The sequence below is a fragment of the Solanum stenotomum genome, chromosome 8 (genome assembly GCF_019186545.1).
Source record: "Solanum stenotomum isolate F172 chromosome 8, ASM1918654v1, whole genome shotgun sequence".
NCBI classification, from domain to species: domain Eukaryota; kingdom Viridiplantae; phylum Streptophyta; class Magnoliopsida; order Solanales; family Solanaceae; genus Solanum; species Solanum stenotomum.
Genome location: NC_064289.1, coordinates 22,429,424 through 22,454,123, shown reverse-complemented (window position 1 = coordinate 22,454,123; position 24,700 = coordinate 22,429,424). Strand labels below are relative to the sequence as shown.

The 24,700-nt window shown below is 31.8% G+C and overlaps 2 protein-coding genes across 4 annotated transcripts in view; both read right to left on the bottom strand.

Moving 5' to 3' along the window:
• Positions 1–24,700, bottom strand: part of LOC125874752 (protein HOTHEAD-like) — a 392,923-nt gene that overhangs the window by 324,660 nt on the left and 43,563 nt on the right. The gene's annotated exons all lie outside the window — the stretch shown is intronic.
• Positions 19,902–22,585, bottom strand: LOC125874760 (uncharacterized). Its single transcript, XM_049555782.1, has 2 exons — positions 21,236–22,585; positions 19,902–20,141 (listed from the first exon to the last, which is right to left on the bottom strand). Exons 1-2 carry the CDS (start codon positions 22,047–22,049, stop codon positions 20,107–20,109), a joined length of 849 nt encoding a protein of 282 aa, XP_049411739.1. The 5' UTR covers positions 22,050–22,585; the 3' UTR covers positions 19,902–20,106.

The following is a 24,700-nucleotide window of genomic DNA, read 5'->3' as shown; positions in this document are numbered from 1 at the left end:
CAACACGATTCTCCAATTTTCAAATTAAGTTTCAACTTGATTTTTTTCCCCACCCGTGATAAGAAAAGGTAAAGATAAGGTATGTAATTTCTCCTAGTTAGAAAAAATCAGTTATTGAGTTATGTGTCATATACATATTGATTGGATCATCATTATTATTTACTTTTGTACCTCTTTATTTTTCATTATCTAAACATTTACTTGTTGAATTATTAATATATTATTTGTAGTAATAAAGTTTGTTTTGTGGTTATTTTAAAATAGTTAGTAAATTATGTTAATCTTTGTAACAATATTGAGAAGGACTGTTAAAATGTTTTAATTTATTTTAACTTGAGACTTTTGTATGGTTCCAACCTGTTAATCTAATTAGTTAGTTTAGTTCAGTTTTCTTCTATTTTAAGTCATATTCAGATTATATTTATGGTATTCAATATTTATTATTTTGTAATGCATTTGGTTCATTAAGAAAAATAGATGCATCCATGGTATGGTCACATGTGCATTTGTATCAACTTACAAATTGGTTTTTGTAAGGTTGTTTACTCGAATTATTAAATTAAGAGCACAGTTTCAAACTATAAAATTATGTTGATAATGCTGGTTGGTTTAGCGCAGAAATTGTATGCCTCCAATTATAGCTAAACCATTGATTATGAGAACAAATCTCTCAAATAAAATTTGGTATGAGATGAGATTATTTAACATGTACGCATCAAGCCAACAAGGTTCTGCCTTCACAATTGGTTCAAGGTCAGGAACCAAATAATTTACATCTAAAAATTTGATGTGCACACATATGATCTTATCGCTCCAACACGCACAAAGATGGATCCCCAAATGAGGTTGGGGGTAAATGTTAGATTTCCTAACATTAGAGGGAGATATGTGTAGCAGTTGAAAATTATGTGTGAGGTGAATTATCTAGATCCTCGTTAAAAAAATGTGAACTTGAGGTTCAAGAGATAATTCATTTGCAAAATGTTGCAAATAATTTGTCAGATTCATTTACTGACCCAATATTTTAATTAAGCTGCAAATGCTCCAATAAATAGTCCTTGAAGGACGAAGTCTATGATACGTCAGAAGCATGATAGACCAATCGATTCCAAATGTAAGACTCCTTGAGGAAAGAGAGGAGCAAATTATCAAAATGGTCATGAAAATGAGGTAAGTGATTTGAAAGAGCACTACGACGTAATACTTCATAAAACCTTAGCAAGGGTTCGGGTACCTAAATGATGAAAAATGAAGAGATCTCAATAAGTTATGTCGTATTGGAATCGAATCATGACTGACGATGGTATCTTTGATATGAAGTAGCACTCAATGCAATAAATGGTTACAAGGATCTTGAATTCAAATCTGTCATATGGTACGGACAGATAAATGATTGGCCAAATAAAATGTACTATTCAAGTATATTTTGTTTCACTTAGAAAAGTGGTATTTTTGTACTTATAGTTCATAAATCAAGATATAATGTCAGTGGGGTATAAATGAATTATTGTGCGAAAGTATAACCGTAAAATATAAAGTGCGTTTTGAGCTTCGGGGCCTAAAGTGTTTTCGCAAAAATCCTGACATTATTATCAAATGGAGATACATTCTCTAGTGGTGGATGCAATGAGATTTGTTTCAATCTAGCAATAGATGAAGTACTTGAATATGTATAATGATTATTATGTTTAACTAGACGATAAAGGTTATATGAAAATTCTCGAAGGATTTAAAAGGTGTTAAAGCAATTCCATTGAGTACCCAGTGGTTCTGATATTGCTTAACACAGAGAAAAAAAACTTTTCGATCTCATGAAAATGATTAGAAAATATCATGTATTAGTGCAATTGGTGCACTTACAAATTGTTGGTTATGAAAATGCTAGAAAATTATTTGATCTACATAATAAAAGTTTAGTGAAGAGATTGTCATATTATTATTCAAGTTATGCCAAGAAACTAACAAAGCAAGTGACTCAAAACATAGAAGATGTGTGATTTTCTTTGAGAAGAAAAGACGAGCTTCAATAAAATTGAGATGATCAATCTCCAAGTCAAGAAAATTATTTAATTATGTAGATGCAGAATATTTATTTGATCCACATAAAGCTTGATCGCAAATGGGTTATTTGCTTACACATGGAGGCACAAAAATATCTTGATATGCAAAGCATCAAACACTAGTAACCACTTCTTCAAATCATACAAAAATAATATTGATTTATGAAGTAAGTTGGGAGTGTATTTGGTTGGAATCATGACCTATCATAGTCAGGAAATATGTGATTTTCATTTGAAAATGGATATTCCAGCCAACATATACGAAAATAATGTATAACTCGATTGAATGGATGATACAATCAAAGGAGACCGGACAAAGCATATTTCACCAAAATTCTTTTTCACACATGATCCTCAACAAAATGGTGAGATAGACGTTTAAAAGACTCATTCAAGTGATAATCTTGTAAACTTATTCACTAAGGATTGCCAACATAAATATTTAAGAAGCTGTGATATAAGATTGGAATGCATCGTTTCTGAGCTATCAAGTAAAGTTTTTATCAGGGGAGAAAAATACGCATTGTACTCTTTTCCTTAACCATGGTGTTATCCCAATCGGGTTTTCCTGGCAAGGTTTTTAACGAGGCAACATTTAAAGCGTATTAAAAGATATGTGTACTCTTTTTCCTTCACAAAGATTTTTTCCAAGTAAGATTTTAACAAGGCATATTATCTATGGGCATCCAAGGGGGAGTGTTATAAAATAGTATAGTGTGGATGTCCACTATACCAAGAAGTTACTACATTACTTCCCTCCATTACGAAGATAACCTCCACCTTTATGATCATTATTCTTGTAACCTTTCACCTCTATAACCTCCTCCATTATATTCATGTTTAATGTCATGTTTATGACTAAGCTTTTGTATGCCTCTATGTTACACTATAAATAGAGGCACAAGGGTTCATATTGTACACACTTGAAAATTTGGTGAACACTTGAAATAAAAAAAGTTATCTTATATTGTTCATCTTGTCTTATATTCTTATTGTCTTCCTCTTTGTATTGTTCTTTTATTCTTAAGTTTTACAGCATGAAGATTTTTTTTGATTAATTATAGGTCTAAAATTATATTTTCTTATTTTAGTGCTTCATATTATTTTATTACGGAAAAGGGTCATATTTTCCCTTGTACTTTTAAAAAAGGGTTATATTTACCCCTAGTCATATTTTTTTGGAAAAAAGGACAAATATACCCCCGAACTATCGTAAATGGTATGCATATACCCTTCGTTATACTTTTAGTACATCAGTGCCCTTACCGTCCAAATTTTAGAGCGTATATACCCTTTATACTAACGGTAGTACACGTGTCTTAATCCTATGGACCCGATATTTATTAATTTTTTTTGTCAAAATTTAAAAGTCCCCAACTTAATTTTTAAAACCCACCCAAATACGTAATACCTACCCCATAAAAAGAACTCAAAATCCCCAAATCAATTCACTCCCCAAACCTAGTTTCTTCTCCTTCTTCTCTAATGTTCGTCGGTCCAGCAAAGAATCAGATTAACTTAATGTATTTTGTATCTGGTATCTTATTTAAAACTCCTAAAAATAAGTTCTATCTTGGATATGTTAAGTAGGAGCCTATTTGCATACAACTTATGTCTTTATGGAATTATAATCTCATATAGATGAAAAATCATGATAGCACCCCCAAAATCAAAGCTCGTTTGCGCCTCAGTCGTGACTAGTAAGCTTGATTTAGAGTTTTGAGGAACAGAGAAGCTCAATTGTCAAGTGAGAACCTGTTTTTTTTATTTTAAAACAATATACAGTTCTCATGGAGGAAATATGGATGAAGTAATTTACTTGTCTATGATATTTCTTCTTTCCAAGTAAAAGTATTTGTTACCAAGTATTGTTTTGCTATTTTCTACTGAAATATTTCTATTTCAGATGAATTAATTCTCTGTTACGCTAAAGATTAGAGAAGATCGGAGAAGATGGAGAAGAAACTAGGGTTTTGGGAATGAATTGATTTGGGGGTTTTGGGTTATGTTTTTGGGTGTGGGTATTATGTATTTGGGTGGGTTTTTTTTAATTAATTCGGGTGGATTTTTTAATTTTTGGTTGAAATTTAATAAATTTTGAATCAATGGATAGGATTAAGACACGTGTGCCACCGTTAGTATAAAGGGCATATTCGCTTTAAAATTTGGACGGTAAGGACATTGATGTACCAAAAGTATAACGAAGGGTATACGCATACCATTTCTGATAATTCGGGGGTATATTTGTCCTTTTTCCCTATTTTTTTGATATGTTTGCCCTTACCATCCAACTTTGAGTTCATATTTGCCCTTGAACAATTAAGTATTATGTCACAATTTTTGTTATCCTACATGACACTTACCTTGCTCCTACATAGATATATTTTTATTATAATTAAAAGTTTTTTTTTATTTAATATTTTATCTGACCCACCCAATTTAGAAATTTGTTAATCCTAACTCCACTACATGAACGAGCATTTATACTCTGGATAATCAAAATTAGATTTTTTTAAAACCATCTAATTCATATCGATTACTCTTCAATATCGGTACAGTTCAATTAATTTTATTTTTTTTTACTTTTAAAATGTCACCTCAAAATATATTATAATTAGAATACTTCTCTCACAAATATATTCTTGAAGAAGCACTTCAATTCTTCACCATGAAGTCAAGAATGTAAAATTTTGTTGCCAAATTGCTTGATTTTAAATATTTAATAAGAGTGATTGCATAGGTTTTGTCGTATTGTTTGATATAGAATCTATTATAATATCTTTTAATTTTAAACTTAATTAATTAAAGGCTGATTAAAAAGCAAAACCCAAAGTCGTCTAGTCACCAGAAGCCTAGGACCTAGATTATATTTATATTTGAAAATATTATAAAATATAGTTATCTATAAAATTTAACATATTGTTAATATATAAAATATATTTACATACACGTAAGGTTATTCGGTTTGGTTCGAAAATTTTTTGGGTTTTTCATAAATTAAAAAAACCATCCAGTTGTACGGGACGGTTATACACTTAAATAAAAGTCCACAATTTTATTGAAAAAGACATAAATCGGTTTGATTCGATTCAGTTAGGTTCGGTCTGTTCAGTCGGTTTTTCATATTCTTTTGACACCCCTAGTTAATGTCACATGTAAATATCAAACTTTAGACATTTTCACATGAGATCAGATTATTTATCGGGTTAAACTTCAACATTTTCACATGAAGTTCAAGTATCAAGAACGAATAACTTGTTCTTTATATTTTAATCAAATATATAACACTCAAATCTATTTTAAATAAAGTTAAATTTAAATTTAAAAAAAAAGGCTCAAATATGCTATCGAACTTTGTGAAAAAACTCATTTATGTCATCCATTAAAAATTGTCTCATCTATGTCATTTTTGTTTTAAAAAAAAAATTATCCATTGTTTTACTCGAAAAAATAAAAAAATGACTAAGGTTTCGAAAATTCAATTTAACTTATGTTTTTTTAAAAAATGATTTTCAAAAGAGAGTTATCACTTAATTTTTGAAAGAAACTAAGAAAACTTATAAAATTCAAACACAACTTTAAAACAAAAAAAATCATTCGACATCCTAAAGTGTTTTTGCAAAAATCCTGACATTATTATCAATGAAATAACTTATGTGTTGCAAGACTACTAAATAAAGTGAAATTAAGTAATAAATATTTAAATTTGAACAAAAGAAGAAATACTATCTTTTGGGAATTAATTAAGTTAAAACCAAATCACAAATGAAAAGTTAGTAAGTTAATACAAACAATTAAATAAGGGCAAATTACAAAAATCACATACTTTTAAGGCAAAATTATAATCTATCCCTTAAAAGTTTATAATTACAAAAATCACTCAAATGGATACAATAATATAAGCGTTGATACCTTAATCTGATGCGCGAGATACATTACATTTTATACATGATACACTAATCTGATGCGCGAGATACACTAATTTGATCCGCGAAAATGAGAAATTTTGAAAATTTGTAAAACTTATAGGGGATAATGGTGATAAGTAAACTAAAAGATGGAATTTCTGTAATTTTTCCATTAAATAATAGCAAAGGAAAGAAATGTCAAATTTAAGCTTTGGCTCAAATTCAATTTTTTTGGACCTTTGGTCCACCTGCCCTAAGCCTAAAAATGATCCAAAACAATGGGCTTTGCCCATTACACCTACTGGAATCAAAACAACCAAGTGAAATTAGGCCCAAGCAAGTTGCGTATACATGGTTGTATACTGATGTATACGGGCTATATATCGAAGGTATACAACCTTCTTCTGAGATACTACGACCTGCATTTTCAGTTTCTGACCCCTCTTTTATTCATCAACCAGTGGCTGCTGTGTTTTAACCTGTATATAAGCGTATAACGTTGTATATTGGTGTATACAAGTTGTTTTCATGTATATCATTTGCATACTGATGTATACAATCTTTTTTTTTTCTTTCAAGACCTGTAATTTAGCTCCTCATTCACCACACAACAGCTTCCAATTGATTTGGTTGACTCGAAAAGGAAGAAAGTCAAGTTTTGACTCAATTCAAAATGCAAGGGAGAAAGGAAGAGTCCAATGGACTCGATTTGAACCGGTTCATGCATAAAGAAATAGTAAGATATCATTAACATCTAATTTGCAGCCATATCAATTTATTACATGGATTTAAAGTGTTAGGATATGGATCATGGCTTAAATGACCAATAAACAAGTTATCAGAAGAGACAAATTAGTCAGCAAGCATAAAATAGAATTAAGATCATCTAAAGCTTCAATCTTAATATAGCAAAATAACATATAGTTAACAAAAATCTGGATCTTAAGGCTTAGTTACTAGAACTAGACTCTAACAAAACAAACCATAGCAAATTGAGTTGAGATCTATACTGTTGAATCATTAGTTTCAGTAATTAAAATTGAAGTGAAACAGAACCTCATAACAGTAAGTATATTTAAGCTAATTAATCTAGAAATAAGCATGAACAAGTGATTGAAAAACAAAATCAAGTCAAAACAACAGTCATACTAAATACAAAGGATGAATTTTACTCTTTAAATTTAAGAGAAGCAAGGGACACATTAGGCAACATGTATGAAAATATAGACCTATGAAACCATGGCTATCTAAACACACAGCCTACCACAAACATCACAAATAACAGGAAAGCTAATAAAATATACCAGACATTTAGGAAGGCTAACACTTAATCAACAAGAAGAACAAGAATCAAAAAATCGAAGGGAATAAGCTGATGGTTCTAGACAGATGTTTATCACGAAACATACACTGATTTCCATCTCCTAGTCACAAGACTAGAACAAGCAAGTTTTCAGATGTTTATATATTTTCCTTGTAAAACCAGTAGTAAAAAATATGCAGCAATTAACATATGAACAAGCAAAGCACTAAGCTATGAATCTGGACTGAACAAGAAACAACCTAAAAGCACAAAAGAAAAACATTTCAAACTAAGTAATACTGGAAACACACATGAACAAATAGACTACTACACTGGGCGAAGAAATTCTACATAGAACGAAATGGAATTCGTAATATAAAGAGAACGACAATGAAAGGGAAAACGAAAGTATTACCTTCTTAGGAGCAGCGGCTGGGACTAAGACGAGCGAAAGCTTTTCACCACCAACTTGAGATTTCAAGAATTCCAGTGAGCAGCAAGAATGTTGTGTTTGTAAAAAAGAAACTGGAATCTAAATACCCCTAATATTTAATGATTTTTTAGTCTGTTTTTGCCTCAAAACCAATGTATTTCTATGTATCTTTCCCTTAAATCGATTCAAATTCCTCCAACCCCTAACAATGAAGAAATTGAGGATATTTATAGGGGGGAAATTAAGGTTCAGAATTTGGGAAAAGGGCTCAGAACTTTCGGGTAAGAAACAAGGCCCAAGTCTTTTGAAATTTGAAAATCTTCCCAAAGTAATGGAAAAAGCTGATTTTTGTTTAAAATCGAATGAATCTGAAAGGAAAAGGGAGAGGTGGACGACTCGGATCAATCCATTGTACTCGCAGTTCAACGTGTCTCAAGCTCACGCTGGTGAGAACGAGATTGCAGTTGGAATTGCGGAAAGGTTGTACAAGAAACAGTACTAGACTGAGGAAGAAGACGCGTAGGGTGTACTATTGGCGTCATGAATCGCTTTCCGTCTGCTTGTGAATGTTGGAGGAGATATTGTTGATGCTTCCTTCTATTATCGTGTCCGACGCCGTGTATTTTGACGTCGCGTTGCTTGGGCTCGCTGGATTCGGGTCACGTTTTGGCTAGGTTTCGAGTTGCTGGACTTTGTGATTTTGGACTGGTGGACTACTGCTCGCGATTGAGATTTTGGGTTTCGATTTCACTGGGTCACGATGTTGTTGGCGTGAAGAAGAAGACCAGAACGTATAGGGGGTCGTTTGTTGTCATTGACACAAACATACAACTATTATATATAATTGGCAATATATAACCCAATATTAATTAGCAATTAATAGTCTAAAACAAAATTAGCACGTATTAGCCTAAAAGAAATAAAACCAACTTTTTATAGTTTTTTTCTTTTTATCATGCGCAACCAACCCGCATTAATTAAGGAGATGTGGAATTATTTTTTCTTCTTTGTTTTTAACTCCTATAATTAAGGAAGTTAGCTTTTCAATTTCTTTAAATTTTTAAAAAATAGTAACGCAATTTACAAAAATATAAAGATATAATTTATTGTAATTTTATGAATTAATAAACCCTCTTGTAATATTCAATTTGTACAAAAAGTTTGTATTTTAGTTTGTAAGGGGGTTAAAGAAGGAGTTACTAAGAATACAGGTTAAAAGAAAGAGATGAACGGGGTAGTAAATTAAATTTAAAAAAAAAGGGAAAAAAAGCAGGTTAAACTCTGAGATAAACATGATAGGACACCGAGTGAGAGGGAGTACTGAGTAGGATTTACAAAAATCAGCATCTTGATATATGTTATTTCTGCTATTTTTGGTATCAGAGCAAGAAGTTTTTGGGAAGTCAGTTAATGAGAAGACATTTACGTAGTATTCAGACACATTTAGAAACAAAAGAAAATTGGAAAGTTTATATCTAGAATATAAGAGACTAAATAGTACCAGAGAAGACAATATAAGATTAGATCATTTAATTGATATAATATTTAGATTAGAATATAAATTCATTACACAGTTAAAATCTAGACAGAAGTAATATATGAAAAAACATCCATTCGCTAATCAATTAAGAATAAGATATTGGTATTTATACAGAGAGATACAGATAAAGTTAGAGTGGTTAAAACTAAAAAAGGCATTAAGCTTATATTTAAAAGTATTAGAAACAAGAGACTTAGTAGATAGACTTTGTAATCACGGAGGTCTATATTCATCAAATAGACCAACACTAGTCAATCCAGAATTGTTAAGTGCTATCAAGTGGAAATTACATAGTGTTGATAGTGATATCCAATCCGCTAATAATTGAATAGAAATTCAGAAGAAAGTTATTAGAGAAATAGATATTCCATTAGGATAAAGATAGTAACTATAGATCCAGTAAAACAACTAGACTACTTAGACCTTAGAATCTACCCTGAAAAGAAATATAGAATATTTAAAAGACAATACGGTAATAAAGTGCAACTTTAGCCAAGGAGAACATCTTTTACATTCCGAAGATAAGCAATATAATACTATAATAGATCTTATAATAAACTTTAGTGAAAAAAACGCAGGAAAAAGATAAGAATATAGTAAGATTACTAGAGACAATAGAAATAACTCAAAATAAACATAAAAAGATACTAGAAAAGTTGGAACAAAACCTTTGATTTCCTAAAATCACAAGAATTAGAACTAGATAGAAAAATCCAATACTTGAACAATAAGCTTAATATAGAACAGATACCTACAAAGGTTGAAACAGGAAAGCTAATAAAGACCATAACAGAAAAGCCTAAAGAATTAGAGATAAGAACAACTGAATTAGTTGAAAAAATTACAAAGCAAGTAGAAATAGTAACTACCGAAGTTAATGAATTAAAAAAGACGATACAACAACTAGAGGACAAACTCCTTTCATGAACGACTTATGTCAAGATCCATCATAAGCTAAAGCCCTAAAATTTACAGCAAGCATCCAACCAGATCCGCAAGGACTGTCTGATCAAGATAGGACAGAGTCACTACAAATACCAGACAACTGGGGGATGTGCAAAACATCTGCCAAAGAAGATTTCAGAACTAAGTATACCATTAGAAACAGATTATTTAATAATTGTGACAGATGGAAGTTTCCAAGGATGGGGAGTTGTATTAAAAGCCAGACCTAATAAATACAGTGATAAGACAGAAGAAAAGATCCTGACTTACAGTCGAATTTACTAAATACCTTTTTTCCTTGGATTCGGTTGATTAATTCATTTTTATCTGGTAATTTATATGCATCTGTTCTTGTATTATCATTAAGTCTTTTGTAGTTAATTATCATTCTTGCTTTACCTCTTACTATCTCACTATGATTTCTAACCATGAATGTTGTTGATCTATGTTTTGAAGTAGATCTTCTATAACCAAACCAAATACTATCGATTTTTTAAAATTCTAAAACCAAACCAAATCAAAATCTTAAATAAAATCGATTCATTTAATCTGTTTGGTTTGATTTTTCGATTTGGATCGGTTTTTATCCAAACCGTGAACACCCCTAGTAGGAAGTATGAATAACGTTGTAAAGGAATCTGACTTGCCAAACTTGCCATACTTGGAGGCTTGTTTTAAGGAGACATTAAGGTTGCACTCCTGGACCGTTGCTATTCCCTCATCGTGCTGTGGAAACATGTGAAGTCATGGGCTATAGAATTTCGAAAGATACACAAGTGATAGTTAATATGTGGGCAATAGCAAGGGACAGGAGCGGACCTACAGTGGGTCAAGTGGGTTCATATGAACCCACTTCGTTGAAAAATAGCACCGTATATATATGTATATTTAATCAATTTTTTAAAATTTATATGCATATATTAATTTTTGACCCCACTAACACAAGTGTGACCCTTGGCTGAGTGGTGAAAAGTTCAATTTTCCCAGTCAACCCGAGTTCGAATCCCTGTTGCCCCATTTTAGTTTTATTTTTTATAACTCGAACCCACTTCGTGAAAATCCTGGGTCCGCCACTGACAAGGGATCCTAAGAATTGGGATGATCCTTCGAGGTTCGAACCCGAAAGATTTATCAATTCGAAAATGGATTACATAGGGAGATATTTTGAGTATATTCCGTTTGGTTCAGGAAGGAGAGTGTGTGCTGGACAACCTCTGGCTTCCAGGTTTGTGCCCTTAGTTGTTGCTTCTTTGATCCATGGGTTTGATTGGATTCTTCCAAATGACATGGATCCAGCTCAGATTGACATGGATGAGATCTTGGATATGACAATGTTTAAGAATGATCCACTTCTTGTCATTCCTAAATTGAGGAAAAGAGCATAAGAGTGAGTGAAAAATTTGATGATAATGCATAACTCACACTAGTGCTATGTGATTTGTTTCTTCTTTTTCCACCGCTCTCCAGAAGGATCAATAGTATTTTCACTTATTCTTTGTCGAATCCTCAACCAACCAATTGATGATGGAGGTGACTCAAGTACTACTTGAGCAAGTCTCACTTGTCGGTGTGTGATTGATAGTATGTGTTTGTTTGCAGATTTATCATAGTATTCCTATGTATCGTTATAAATGATAATAAATAAAAAGTATCACTAAAATTGGTAATTATTTATTAAAAATACTCACTCAAATAATTTTTCCAATTTCTATTATAGTGAATTATTTTGCCCCTCTCAGGTCCATGATTGTTTTATCCCTTATTGAGAAGGGTTTTCACATAAAAAAATTTGTGTCCTTTCTGTTCTTTTAATTCTTGTTGGGATAATCGTATCTCGATAATACATTATTATTATAATGCTATTATTACATTAAATAATTTCAATTCAAAATTTATATTTATCTTAAAAAAGTTTATTCAAAATATATAATATTATTAATTTATAACTCAATAACTTTCAAAGGATTAAATTTTTAAATCCATTAGCGTTATATTATGGCTCCATCATTTGTGTCATGGGCTCATGGCCATGTCATGGGACAAGAGTATAGGATGAGAGTAGCTGACTTGTTTTGATTCTTTTCGCCCTTAGATCACGTGTTGGACTTATTTTGGGGGCATGCTCCTTATAGGATTTTTTTTATACTCATGACTCGAATTAAAGACCTGATCTGATTAAGGATTGAGGGATCCCAATCAGCCCACCATAATTTATGTTGGTGAGTAGTTGGCTTGTGGTTCCCTTAAGACAATTAAAAACCAAACAAATTTAATATAAAGGGTTCTTTTGGTCGTGGAATATGAAATTACAATTTAAAATCATAATATGAATCAAAATGATATGAAGTTGAATTTTTTTATATTTGGACATGCCATTTGAACTTTTTAAGTTGTATTTGTTTTTCATAAACATTGAAAATTTCACAAGTTGTGAAAATTATCAAAATTTTCCTCATTCTTATACAATCTTACCAAATGAGCAAACTACAGTTTATAAATAAGAAATTAGAATACCTCTAAAGTATTGTACTAATAAATCACATATCTCCATGTTTCTTTTATAACTAAATGTTTGCGATTACAAACTTTCAAATACACATAATTTTATCAAGACTCACCAATCAACAATTGAAGTAACTAGTCATTATTAAATATAATCCTTACATGTGATACAAAGAAGCTTTTCATGCCGAGCATGTATTTATATATTTATAAAACTTAAAATGATGAGCTTTTTTTTTTTTTTTTTACAAAATATAAGTTAATAAGCGAAGTTTTATAATTTTAAAAAATATTGAAATCATGATTTGAAATCTCAAATCATATTTTCTTGAAAAACATTGAGATTTGAAATCATGCCTTCATATGGAATGTCCAAAGGTAAGATAAAATTGACGTTCGAATCATATCAAATCTTGGGAGATTGCGAGTGTGCCCACTAAAATGACACATATGAAAAAAATAATCTAAATTCACCTTTAATTAGAACTTATAGTCACATAATCTCAATAATATATTTTAGATCATTAATTTATTAAGTCTATAATATTTTTTTCTGACATTTAGTGTAAGTGACAAAGTATGTATTGCCCTTTATATATGTGTTGCTACAATATGGACTAATCAGCAGGGCCGACTCAACAACATTGGGGGCCTAAAGCCAAATCGTAGAGAAGGGCCCTAAAAAAAATTTAAAAAAATCATCCTATATAATTTTATTTAAAATCTACTTTTTTGGCCTTTTTAGATGTGAATTCATAAATTACTGTTTTATAATCGATTTGTTTTAGTAATTCTTTTTCAATTGATAATATAGCTAATCCATTCAATCTTTCTTGAGACATTGTTGATCTTAGATAAGATTTTATCAATTTTAGTTTTGAAAAACTTCTTTCGGCTGAGGCAACGGTTACAGAAATTATTAACATTATTCTATAAGCAATATATGCATTAGGAAAAAAGTCACGTCTTTTTATTTGATTGAGTATCTCCATTAGATCATTATATTCTACTTGTATTATTTCCCTTAATACTTTTAATTCAAAAAATAAATGTAAACCATCAATATCAGAATAACTATTATGTGTTAAAGAAAGTTCAAGGTTAAGACAACGTTTTTTAAATTCTCATCATCTAGTGATCTCAATTTTTTACCATTAAATAAGAAACCAAAAATATTTTCATATGCTTCAAATTGTTCAAATCTATTTTGAAGTGAAAAAATAGCTTGATCTACTACATATATAAAGTAATCAACTCTAAAAGATTCTTCAAGAGACTTTGTGATTTCATCATCAATATTTTCATCAAATCGTTTCTTTCTAAATGCTATGCGTTTCTTACGAAATTCAAGTTCTATATTCATCTCATATGCAATTTCCTTAGCAGAAATCATAGCACTCACAAATCCTTCTTCTCGATATTTTTTGAAAAAAGAAATTAGGCCTCTTAATTGATCTATGGCAACATCAATATGCGTATCCTTAGATTGTAAGCTTTTACTAATTGAATTAACCGCAAATAATATGTCATACCAAATAGTCATACCCAATAAAAATTCAAAATTTTCAAGCTCATATGTTGCTAAACAAGTAGCTTCACTTTTAGTTTTTGGATCCTCACTAACTTCTTCTAGTTTCAATAAAGCATCTCTTATTTGTGGAGCTTGGAATCTTAATGCTTTAATACTTTCAACACGACTTTTCCAGCGAGTTTGTGACAATGATTTAAGAGTTAGATTGGGTACAAAATCTTTTAAAAATTTTCACCGCTTGGTAGAAGAAGCAAATAACGTATATATACGTTGTATCACTCCAAAAAATGATACAACTTTCGTACAAGAATTAGTCATATCACAAAGTACCAAATTTAAACTATGACAACCACAAGGTGTATAAAATTTCCTAGGATTTATATCGAGAAGTCTTTTTTGCACTCCTTGATGTTTTCCCTTCATATTTGATCCATTATCATATCTCTGTCCTCTTAAATTATCAATATCAAATCCAATATTTTTTATCTCATCTATAATAACTTCAAAAAGACATTTTCCACTTGTATCATCCACTTTTAAAAATTCTAAGAAATATTCATTAATTTTTATTGGAGTAGTTGAAATATCCACACTCTGTAATATAAAAGTCATTTGTTCTTGATGGCTTGCATCCGGAGTGCAATCAAGTATGATTGAGAAATATTTTGTTTCTTTAATCTCTTTAATGATTTTATTCTTGACTTCACTTGCCAATAAGTTTATCAATTCATTTTGTATATTATGTCCAAGGTAATGATTATGAATTTCGTCGTGCTTAATTCGTCAAATATGTTCTTGCATAACTGGATCAAATTCAGCAATCATTTCAATTAGGCTTAAAAAATTACCATTACTTTGTTGATAAATCTTTTCATTTGTTCCCCTAAATGCCAAATTATTTTTCCCAAGAGTTTTGATCACAGCAATAATTCTTGACTACACATTTTTCCAGTGTACTCTATCTCTATTAATTTGTTCCTGCACATCTTTATCAATTGTTTTGTTTTTATGCAATCTCATTTCTAAATCAATCCACGCGCTCATATTAATAATATGTTCGTTCGTTACTTCATGAGCTTTGAGCTTAGCACTAAGATTTCTCCAATCATTACTACCTTCACTAGCTAGTTTATTGTTACAAACAATAGAAGTTATGCTAAATAATTTACAACAAAAACAAAAAACTTTATCCAAATCCTTAGAGTAAATTAACCATTTTCTTTCATGTTTTTCTCCGTTTGCCAATTTTTGAATATAGTGTGTTGTAGAAAAATGTCTTAAGTGTTTATCCTTTGAAAAATTTATATCAGACATTCTAATTTGTCCCTTTTCTACTAATAGATCTCTCAATTTTGTATCTATATTATTCCATTGACTTGGGTCATATATATTTTTAGGGATGCAACTATTTAAATTACTTAGGAGTTCTTGATTATTGGGAACTATGTCACATTTTTCACAACCAACTTCTTTTAGATTTTCTTCTTGGATGTTATTATCATCTAACTCAATTCGGAATTTTTATTATTTGTTATAAATCTATCAAGGGCTCCTTTTTGGGATTTATTTATTTCTTCAAGTTTTCTCTTTTTCTCTCTTTTTGTAAAACCGGAATCATATTTTCTAGTTGACATATTTAAATTGAATAAATTGTAATAATAACTAAAACAAGAATATATATGCTTATGAACTAAGAATATCAACAATAACAATTTTTAAGAAAAACTATAAATTAAAGTTAGAATAATAAAACCTGACTCCCGGATTTGATAAGTTGATATAACAATATCGAAATAGTGGTGTGTTTCTTGACACCTTCAATATAATGATTGCTTGTTGCTCTTCTTGAAATCTGAAGAAGACACCCAAAAGCAAATTTTGTTCTTTTATAACTTGTAACTTGTAAGCATTAAGCCACAGTAAATCAAAAGATTTTGTAGGAGAGAGTTCAATATTGAGAATTAAAATAATAAAATAGAGAATAACAAAGATGAGTATTAAGGTATATAATAATATATGGTTAAAGTCTTGGGAGATAAATAAGGAAGCTAGGAAATTATTCCCAAAAATTGTTCCATTCCCTAGACCCTAATTAAAACTAATGTCACTTTACCTTTTCTTTTTATTTTTTATTCTTGCACACGTTTAGTATTCCCAAAAATTGTTCCATTGCTTAATTAAAAAGTAAAAACTAACGTACTTTTACCTTTTCCTTTTTTATTTTTATTCTTGCACGTTTTTTTTCACTTCTTGCACCTTTTTTTTAAAAAAAAATTTACAAGTATATATGTAAAAAAAAAATTGAGTATATATAAGAATTTTTTTTAAAAAAACAGGGGCCCTCAAAAATATGGGGACCCCAAGCGACGACTTTAGTGGCCTAGTGATTAAGACGGCCTTGCTAATCAGAAAACCAACAACCTGTATATGATGTAATCCTAATATTAATTTTATCCCTAGAATAGTTAATGATTAGGATGTAATCTGACTACTGTTGAGATTAACGCATAGAACAACATGGTGAACTATGCTCCCAATCCATAAGGATGAGAAAAGAAGAATTGAGTAATTTGGGGAAAAATTCACCATCTTACTTCTGTACATGTATGTGTATTTATACAATGGGAAGTAACTAATCAACAACTACTTTACAGCTGGCATTCAGCTTCTAGAATCTTCAGTTACTAACAGAAATGACTAACTAATCCTAACTAACCAACTAATGATAACAAGATTAAGTTAGCTAATCTAATCTCAACACCCCCCCCCCCCTCAAGTTGGAGGTGTGGAGAACACTGACAACTTGTGGAGTGCTGCAGAATGTTTAATCCCAGTCAGTATCTTTGTCAAGATGTCCGCCAGTTGATTGTCAGAGGCTATATGATGCAATGAAATAAGGCCTGCTTGTAGAAGATTTCTCACAAAGTGACAGTCAACTTCAATATGCTTTGTTCTGTCGTGAAATACAGGATTTCTAGCAATGTGGAGGGCTGATTGACTATCACAATAGACATCAAAAGGAGTTGGTGATGGTACTGTGAGTTCCTCTAATAATCTGTTGAGCCAAACCAGTTCACCTGCAACCTTTCTTAAGGCCCTGTACTCTGCCTCAGCTGAAGATAATGATATGGTTTCTTGCTTCTTTGATTTCCAACTCAGAGGACTGTTACCTAGCAATACAATGTAACCACTTACTGACTTCCTAGAATCAGGGCAAGCAGCCCAATCAGAATCACAATAAGCTCTGACATTATAAGATTGATCATGTGACATGAAGATCCCTAAGGTAGGGTCTGTCTTGAGATATCTCAAGAGGTGAAATGCTGCCTTCAAGTGAGGCTCCCTGGGGTCTTGCATGAATTGACTAAGATGTTGTACACTATAGGATATATCCATCCTAGTGTTAGTTAGGAAATTCAACTTTCCAACAAGCTTTCTGTAAAATGCAGGATCTGAAAGTGGAGGCCCTTCCTTAGCTTGGAGCTTTATTGTAGGATCTAGTGGAGAATTACAGCTGCTCATGCTGGAAATGTTGTAGTTCTTTAATCGATCAAGGACAAACTTCCTTTGGGAAATAATGAGACCATCATCTTTGTAAAGTACCTCCATCCCAAGAAAGTAGTGCAGCCTTTCTAAATCTTTAATTTTGAACTTGTCATGCAAAAAGGTCTTAAGTTCTTTTATTTCAATTACATCTGTACCAGTCAAAAGAACATCATCTACATAAACAGCTACAAAAACAGTGGAATCTGCAGTTTTCCTGTGGAAAAGTGAATAATCATTCAGTGAGTGAGTGTAGCCTCTAGAGTATAGGACCTCAGCTAGCTTAGCATACCACTGTCGACTAGCTTGCTTCAACCCATACAATGACTTGTTCAATTTGCAGACCAATCCTGACCTGTCCACTGCCAAGCCTGGGGGAATTTCCATATACACTTCCTCATGTAGCTCTCCATGAAGGAAGGCATTATTTACATCAAGTTGATAAATGTTCCAGCCCTTCTTTACTGCTGTAGCCAACAAAGCTCTCACAGTAGTCATCTTAATCACTGGTGAAAAAGTCTTAATGTAATCAATTCCAGCTTGTTGAGTGTACCCCTTCACTACAAGTCTTGCTTTGAACCTTTCAATGGTCCCATCAGCCTTGTGTTTCACCTTATACACCCACTTGCAACCTATTGCCCTTTTACAACTTGGCAAATTCACCAAGTCCCAAGTATGATTTGAATGAAGTGCCTCAAATTCCTGTGTCATGGCTAACTGCCAGACAGGATTCATAGCAGCTTCTTCATATGAAGAAGGTTCATCATCATTGCTAATGCTTCTAACAAGAGCTTGACTCTCAGTTTCCAGAATCTCAGGTGGTATATGATGATGTTTTGAGAAAGCAGCATTTAGGGAAATATTTTCATTAGGTAATTGATGGGCTGGTTTAGTTATGGTGTTGGGCAAAATGTAGTCATGAAGGTAAGCAGGTAATCTATGTGATCTATGAGGTCTGGTAGGAACTACAGTTAACTCCCTATTATGAGGAACAATAGAAGATTGTTGAGGGAAAGATGAAAGAGGAACAGATGGTAAGTCAACTGATTGGGGTAATAAGGTGTCACCTGGTATGTTTCTTGCATCAAGTACATTATTATCAACATGTGGTACAGTATGTGAACCAATTTCAGTATTAATAGAATCAATAAAAGGCACTGAGTTTAAAACAGAAGGAAAAGAAGATACATCAGAGACAACAACAAAAGGAAATATATTTTCTTTAAAAACTACATCTCTAGAAATGTGTATTTTTCTTGTGGTCAGACTGAGAACCTTGTATCCTTTTGATCCAAATGGGTACCCTATGAAGATATGGGGTGTGGTCCTAGCTTGGAGTTTATCTCTTTGGCACTTTGGGATAGTAGGGTAGCACAAACATCCAAATGATCTCATATGGGAGTAGGATGGTTTGGAATTGTACAACAACTCATAAGGAGATTTACCTTTGATGTGGGAAGTAGGGAGTCTATTGATGATATATGTGGCACACAGAACACACTCTCCCCAGTATTTCAGTGGTAGTTTGGATTGGAAAAGAAGTGCTCTGGTAGTTTCTAGTAGATATTTATGTTTTCTTTCAACCACACCATTTTGTTGTGGTGTGTAGGGACATGTTCTCTCATGAATGATCCCTTTGGATTTAAGAAAGGATGATGTTTCTGTGTTAATGAACTCAAGTCCATTATCAGTTCTTATGGACTTTACTTTGGTGTCAAACTGATTTTCAATCATGGATATAAAAGTCTTGATTACTCCTAGGGTATTACTCTTACAGGTCAGAAGTTGAGTCCAAGTACATCTGCTGTAGTCATCAACTAGGGTAAGGAAATATTTATGATTGTCATGAGTCACTGTATGATAAGGACCCCAAAGATCAACATGCAGCAGTTGGAATATTTTGGTGGAAGTATTGGTACTCTGGTGAAATGGCAACCTTATTTGTCTTGCCATTGGACAAATATTACATAAAAAAGGTTGTTTAGTGGGGAAGTTATTAGGTATGGATCTTATTTCCCTCATTTTTACAAAAGGTACGTGTCCAAGTCTATTATGCCACAACACATTCATATCACAAGTAAGAGACATACAAGAAGCTGAAACATAAGATTGATTCATGTCTTTTGGAATAGAATTCTGCATAGTGGATTTGTGTAAACACTTATTCTTCCTAGATATGCTATCTATATTGGAAAGATGATTACATTGAGTAGCAGTACAAGAATTTGAACTGTAAGTAAGAACACTTGAAGCAGCATGAGCAGGAACAGCACACTTCATATCAGAATGATTGTTGTTCTTCACACATTTGGGACAGAGAAAATATAATCCATTTCTGACTTTACCAATTTCCAGAGGCCTCCTCATTGAAGGGGCCTGTAGAATGCATGAAGTTTCAGTAAGGGTCTGTTTGAAAGGACACAATGGAATTGGGAATTGGTGTAATTGGTGTAATTACTCTCTTTGTCCTGTTTGGTAGACCAAGTAATTACATGGTAAGAGGGGAATTGGGTGTAATTGAAGGGGTGTAATTACACTCTTCAATTCCTTTGGGAGGGTAAGGAATTGAGTGTAATTACACCATGTAATTACATGAATTTTTTAATACTATCTTTTTTAATATATTTTTATTTGAAACACCAAAAGGTCACTTCTTTCTTTTTGTCTGGACATTTCCATTTCTTTCAACGGCACAAGAACAAACCTTGTGCATCTTCTTTCAAAGTTAGACTTCTTTCTGATTCATTTTACTTTCAAATTTTGATGTCTAGGTAGATTATGTATGAGTTTGATCTTTGTATTTTTTCCTATTAGTTCTTGAGATTAAAATAAATATGAGAATTAATTTTTTTTCTTTAATTTTTTATAATAAATTGGAACTGGATTTGGTGTCTAAAGTCAAATTTGTATTCATTAATTAATTTAAGTAGTAATATTATTTACTTAAAATCTAATTTATTTTAAAATTTAACTGTGTAATTACTCTGTGGCATCCAAACAGGACATGAGTAATTACAGTGTAATTACACTGTGGCAACCAAACATGCCAATGTAATTACTAGACAGTGTAATTACTAGGCTGGTAATTACTACCCTAGTAATTACACCAATTCCAATTACCAGGTGGCTTTCCAAACAGACCCTAAAGGATATAACACTTTTAGGCAAAGTCATGGAAAGACACTGAATGGATATAAGATTGTACTTAAAAGAGGGCACATACAGTACTCTATGCAATACAATGTTTGATGCAATTATCACAGTCCCAATTTGAGTGACTTTCACCTTATAGCCATTTGGTAAAGTGATCAGTAAAGGATAGGGAAGGTATGTAATGTCGGTTAAGGATTTTATATCAAAAGTCATGTGGTTTGAGGCGCCTGAGTCTAGAATCCAAGAATCAACTTTGTTTTTGAAACATTTGCAAGATAATTTTCCAAAATCAATAGAAGAAGTGCAAACTATCATACCTGCAAAGTTCACATTGCCATTTACATGATCCATGTTTGAAGCATTATCCCCGCGACTCTCTGATTGGAAATGTTGCAGTAGATTCACAAACTGCTCATATTGTTCTCTTGTCAGCTTGGGACTCTGTGTATCATGTGTACCAGCATGTTCCTCACATCCATTCGTCATCACATTGGATGAGAAACCATGCACATCATTCATAGGACCTTTGCCTTTGGTATTCCTGAAATTCTGATTGTTACTGCGATATCCATTTTGAGAATTCTGATTGTTGTTTGATTGTTGAGGATTGGCTTGTGGGTATCCGTGAAGTTTATAGCATCTGTCCCTAGTATGGCCTGTCTTCCTGCAGTAGTCACATACTAGACGACCCCTATTTCCATTATAAGTAGTTGTCTGAGAGTAGTTGGTTCTAAAATTGTTGTTACCTGCTGCATTTTGACGAGGCTGTCTAGAGGTACTGGCTCCTCCTGAACTACTAGCATTGAATGAGCCTGATTCCATCATCATTTTTCCAGAATTACCTGCATTAAGAGCAGTAGACTCCATGAACAGCTGAGTGTTAGGCTTGATTTCTCGCTGTTTTTCATCCTGCACTAACAGTGAAAAAGTTTGTGCAAGCGATGGTAGCGGGTTCATCATAAGGATGTTTCCTCGAACTGCAGTATAAGTCTCGTTCAGTCCCATAAGGAATTGAATTAATCTTCTCTCTTGTTCTGCTCTGAAAACACTCTCCTTTGCTCCACAACTGCAGTTGCATTTACACTGAGTTTTAACATGTAGAGTGCTTAATTCCTCCCACAATCTCTTCATCCTAGTATAGTACGTTGTGATATCTGATGTTCCTTGAGACAAATCATTTATCTCCCTTTGAATCTGGTAGAGTTTTGCTCCATTTGTTTGATCATATCAATCTTCCAATTCTCTCCATAATTCGAACGAATCATTCACATACTCCACACTATCTGCAATTTCCTTAACAAGCGAGTTCAAAATCCAAGAGGTAACAATGTTATCACACCTTTCCCATTGACGATATTGAGGCGTCTCCAGATCTGGCCTCTTGCACTCTCCATTAACAAAACCGAGTTTATTCTTCACTGAGAGGGCTCTGTAAACACCTCTCTTCCATGACCTAAATCCTGTTCCATCGAAAGGAATTGGTACCAATGCTGCACCTGGATTATCAGAGGGATGCATGTACAAGGAAGAGTTGGCATTTTCAATCCCAATACCATTAGGATTTCTACCAGTATCACTCGATTCCTCACCATTATCATTCGCCATCATAGATCAGCAATTCAACAAGAAGAAAAAAAATGAAAAACACACACAGAAGAAAAACAACGTATCCGCAATGTACTGCGTGTGAGTGGATGAATCACGAAGTTATCGATCAATTTGAGCCTGACTCTGATACCATGTTGAGATTAATGCATAGAACAACACAGTGAACTATGCTCCCAATCCATAAGGATGAGAAAAGAAGAATTGAGTAATTTGGGGAAAAATTCATCATCTTACTTCTGTACAAGTATGTGTATTTATACAATGGGAAGTAACTAATCAACAACTACTTTACAGCTGGCATTCAGCTTCTAGAATCTTCAGTTACTAACAGAAATGACTAACTAATCCTAACTAACCAACTAATGATAACAAGATTAAGTTAGCTAATCTAATCTCAACAACTACTATAATATTATAGATAGTTGTAGCATAAGAACCACTTATATGTGCATTAATTGTCTAAGAAGAGAAACGTAAAGTGTTGTATCTTTTTATATTCGATATTATTCGATATTTTTCTTCACTATCAAATATAGTATCACTTATAGAATTTTAGTATCTGCATAATTCAATGATCCCTTAATGTATTATCATAGGAAGCTCATGATTGATTCACACAATCTATTGCAATTCGAAGAGTGCAATGGCAGTCGTCCATTCATATACATTATAGTAATTAATATGTAAAGATCGAGTGATGGTGAAATAAATATTTTTTTTCACTAAAAAAAGTTAATTAATAATTAATAAATGCACCAGAAAACATCTTTTAGTTTCCAACTACTATAAATTAATTAAGAAATGAACCACAAAACATCTATTACTTTTAAACTACTATAAATTATTTATTCAACAATTGCACCACAAAACATCTATTACTTTCCAACTACTATAAATTATTTATTCAATAATTTCATGACTAAAATTTTCCTGATGGAGATGGGCAAGAGAAGACATTATATTATGTAGCTTTCTAATGGTTTAATTTGAAAAAATTTGCAGTGAAATTTTTTAAAACGTGACCCACGTTATGTTTGTTGTAAAATGACTTCATAACTAACCTAAATACATGGATTTAATTTTCTTGAATAAGAATATTAATTTATTCTTTTAAAAAATATAATTAAAAATTTACATGCATATTTCATTCTTAAGGCTTCAAAATTATTCAATGGTAATATGTATAAATAAATAATTGAGTATGTTTTTTTTTAATTAATTGAGTATGTATTTATTGTTAGTAGTAATTGAATTTTTTTTAATGCAATTAAATTTGTAGTTACTTTCTACTTGTTAATTTGTCTAATTCACTTCAATTTGAATGATCAATCATATTTTAAAATTTCTTTGTAAGATTGTCTTCTATTCTTTCAGATGTTTTTAGACATTTCAAGCTCAAATTAATTAGGTTATCATATAATTGAATTTAGAAATGCATTGTCTTACCTTTGAATGCCTTCTAAAGCGGAACAATCACTATGATTTAGACCTACTTTTGTAATTAAATGTAATACAAAATATATACAAATAAAAATGATACTCTAATTGCTATACTCAATCAAGTAAAGTCTCAATTTTATTTTATTTAATATTCCTACTCCTTCTAGAATATTTTGAATATGAGTTTTATAATAATTTATTCAATTGTAAAAATTTCAAACATAAGATACACACGTTTGTTATTTATAGCGTTATATAACGTATAATATATAATTTATATATGCCTATTTGTGTCTTACCAATTATTACAAGAAATTTTAAATTGACAAAGAAGAAGATGAATAAAACACGTAAGAGTGATGACAAAAAATGAATAAAGTTATCTCAGGAACATAGTGCTGTGAAAGCTCTATCTTATCAATTTTAGACATGATTGTCTAAAAAGTTATATATGACAATGTCATTTTATATGAGAGTTTATTTATACATTTTTGAAAAAATCACTATAACTTGAAAAAAATATAATAGCATAAATATAAATATCACTACATCAATAATGAAAAATATGATTTAAAGCAAAAATGGTTTTTCCAAAGAAAAAAATTAATACCTAGGACGTATGCTTTTACACCCAGGACTTACATTTTTTATGCCCCAAATTCTAGGACTTACTTTCTATTGATCTACACATTATATTTGCGTCCCGAAGCGTTTTTTATACGCCTCGTCCCAAG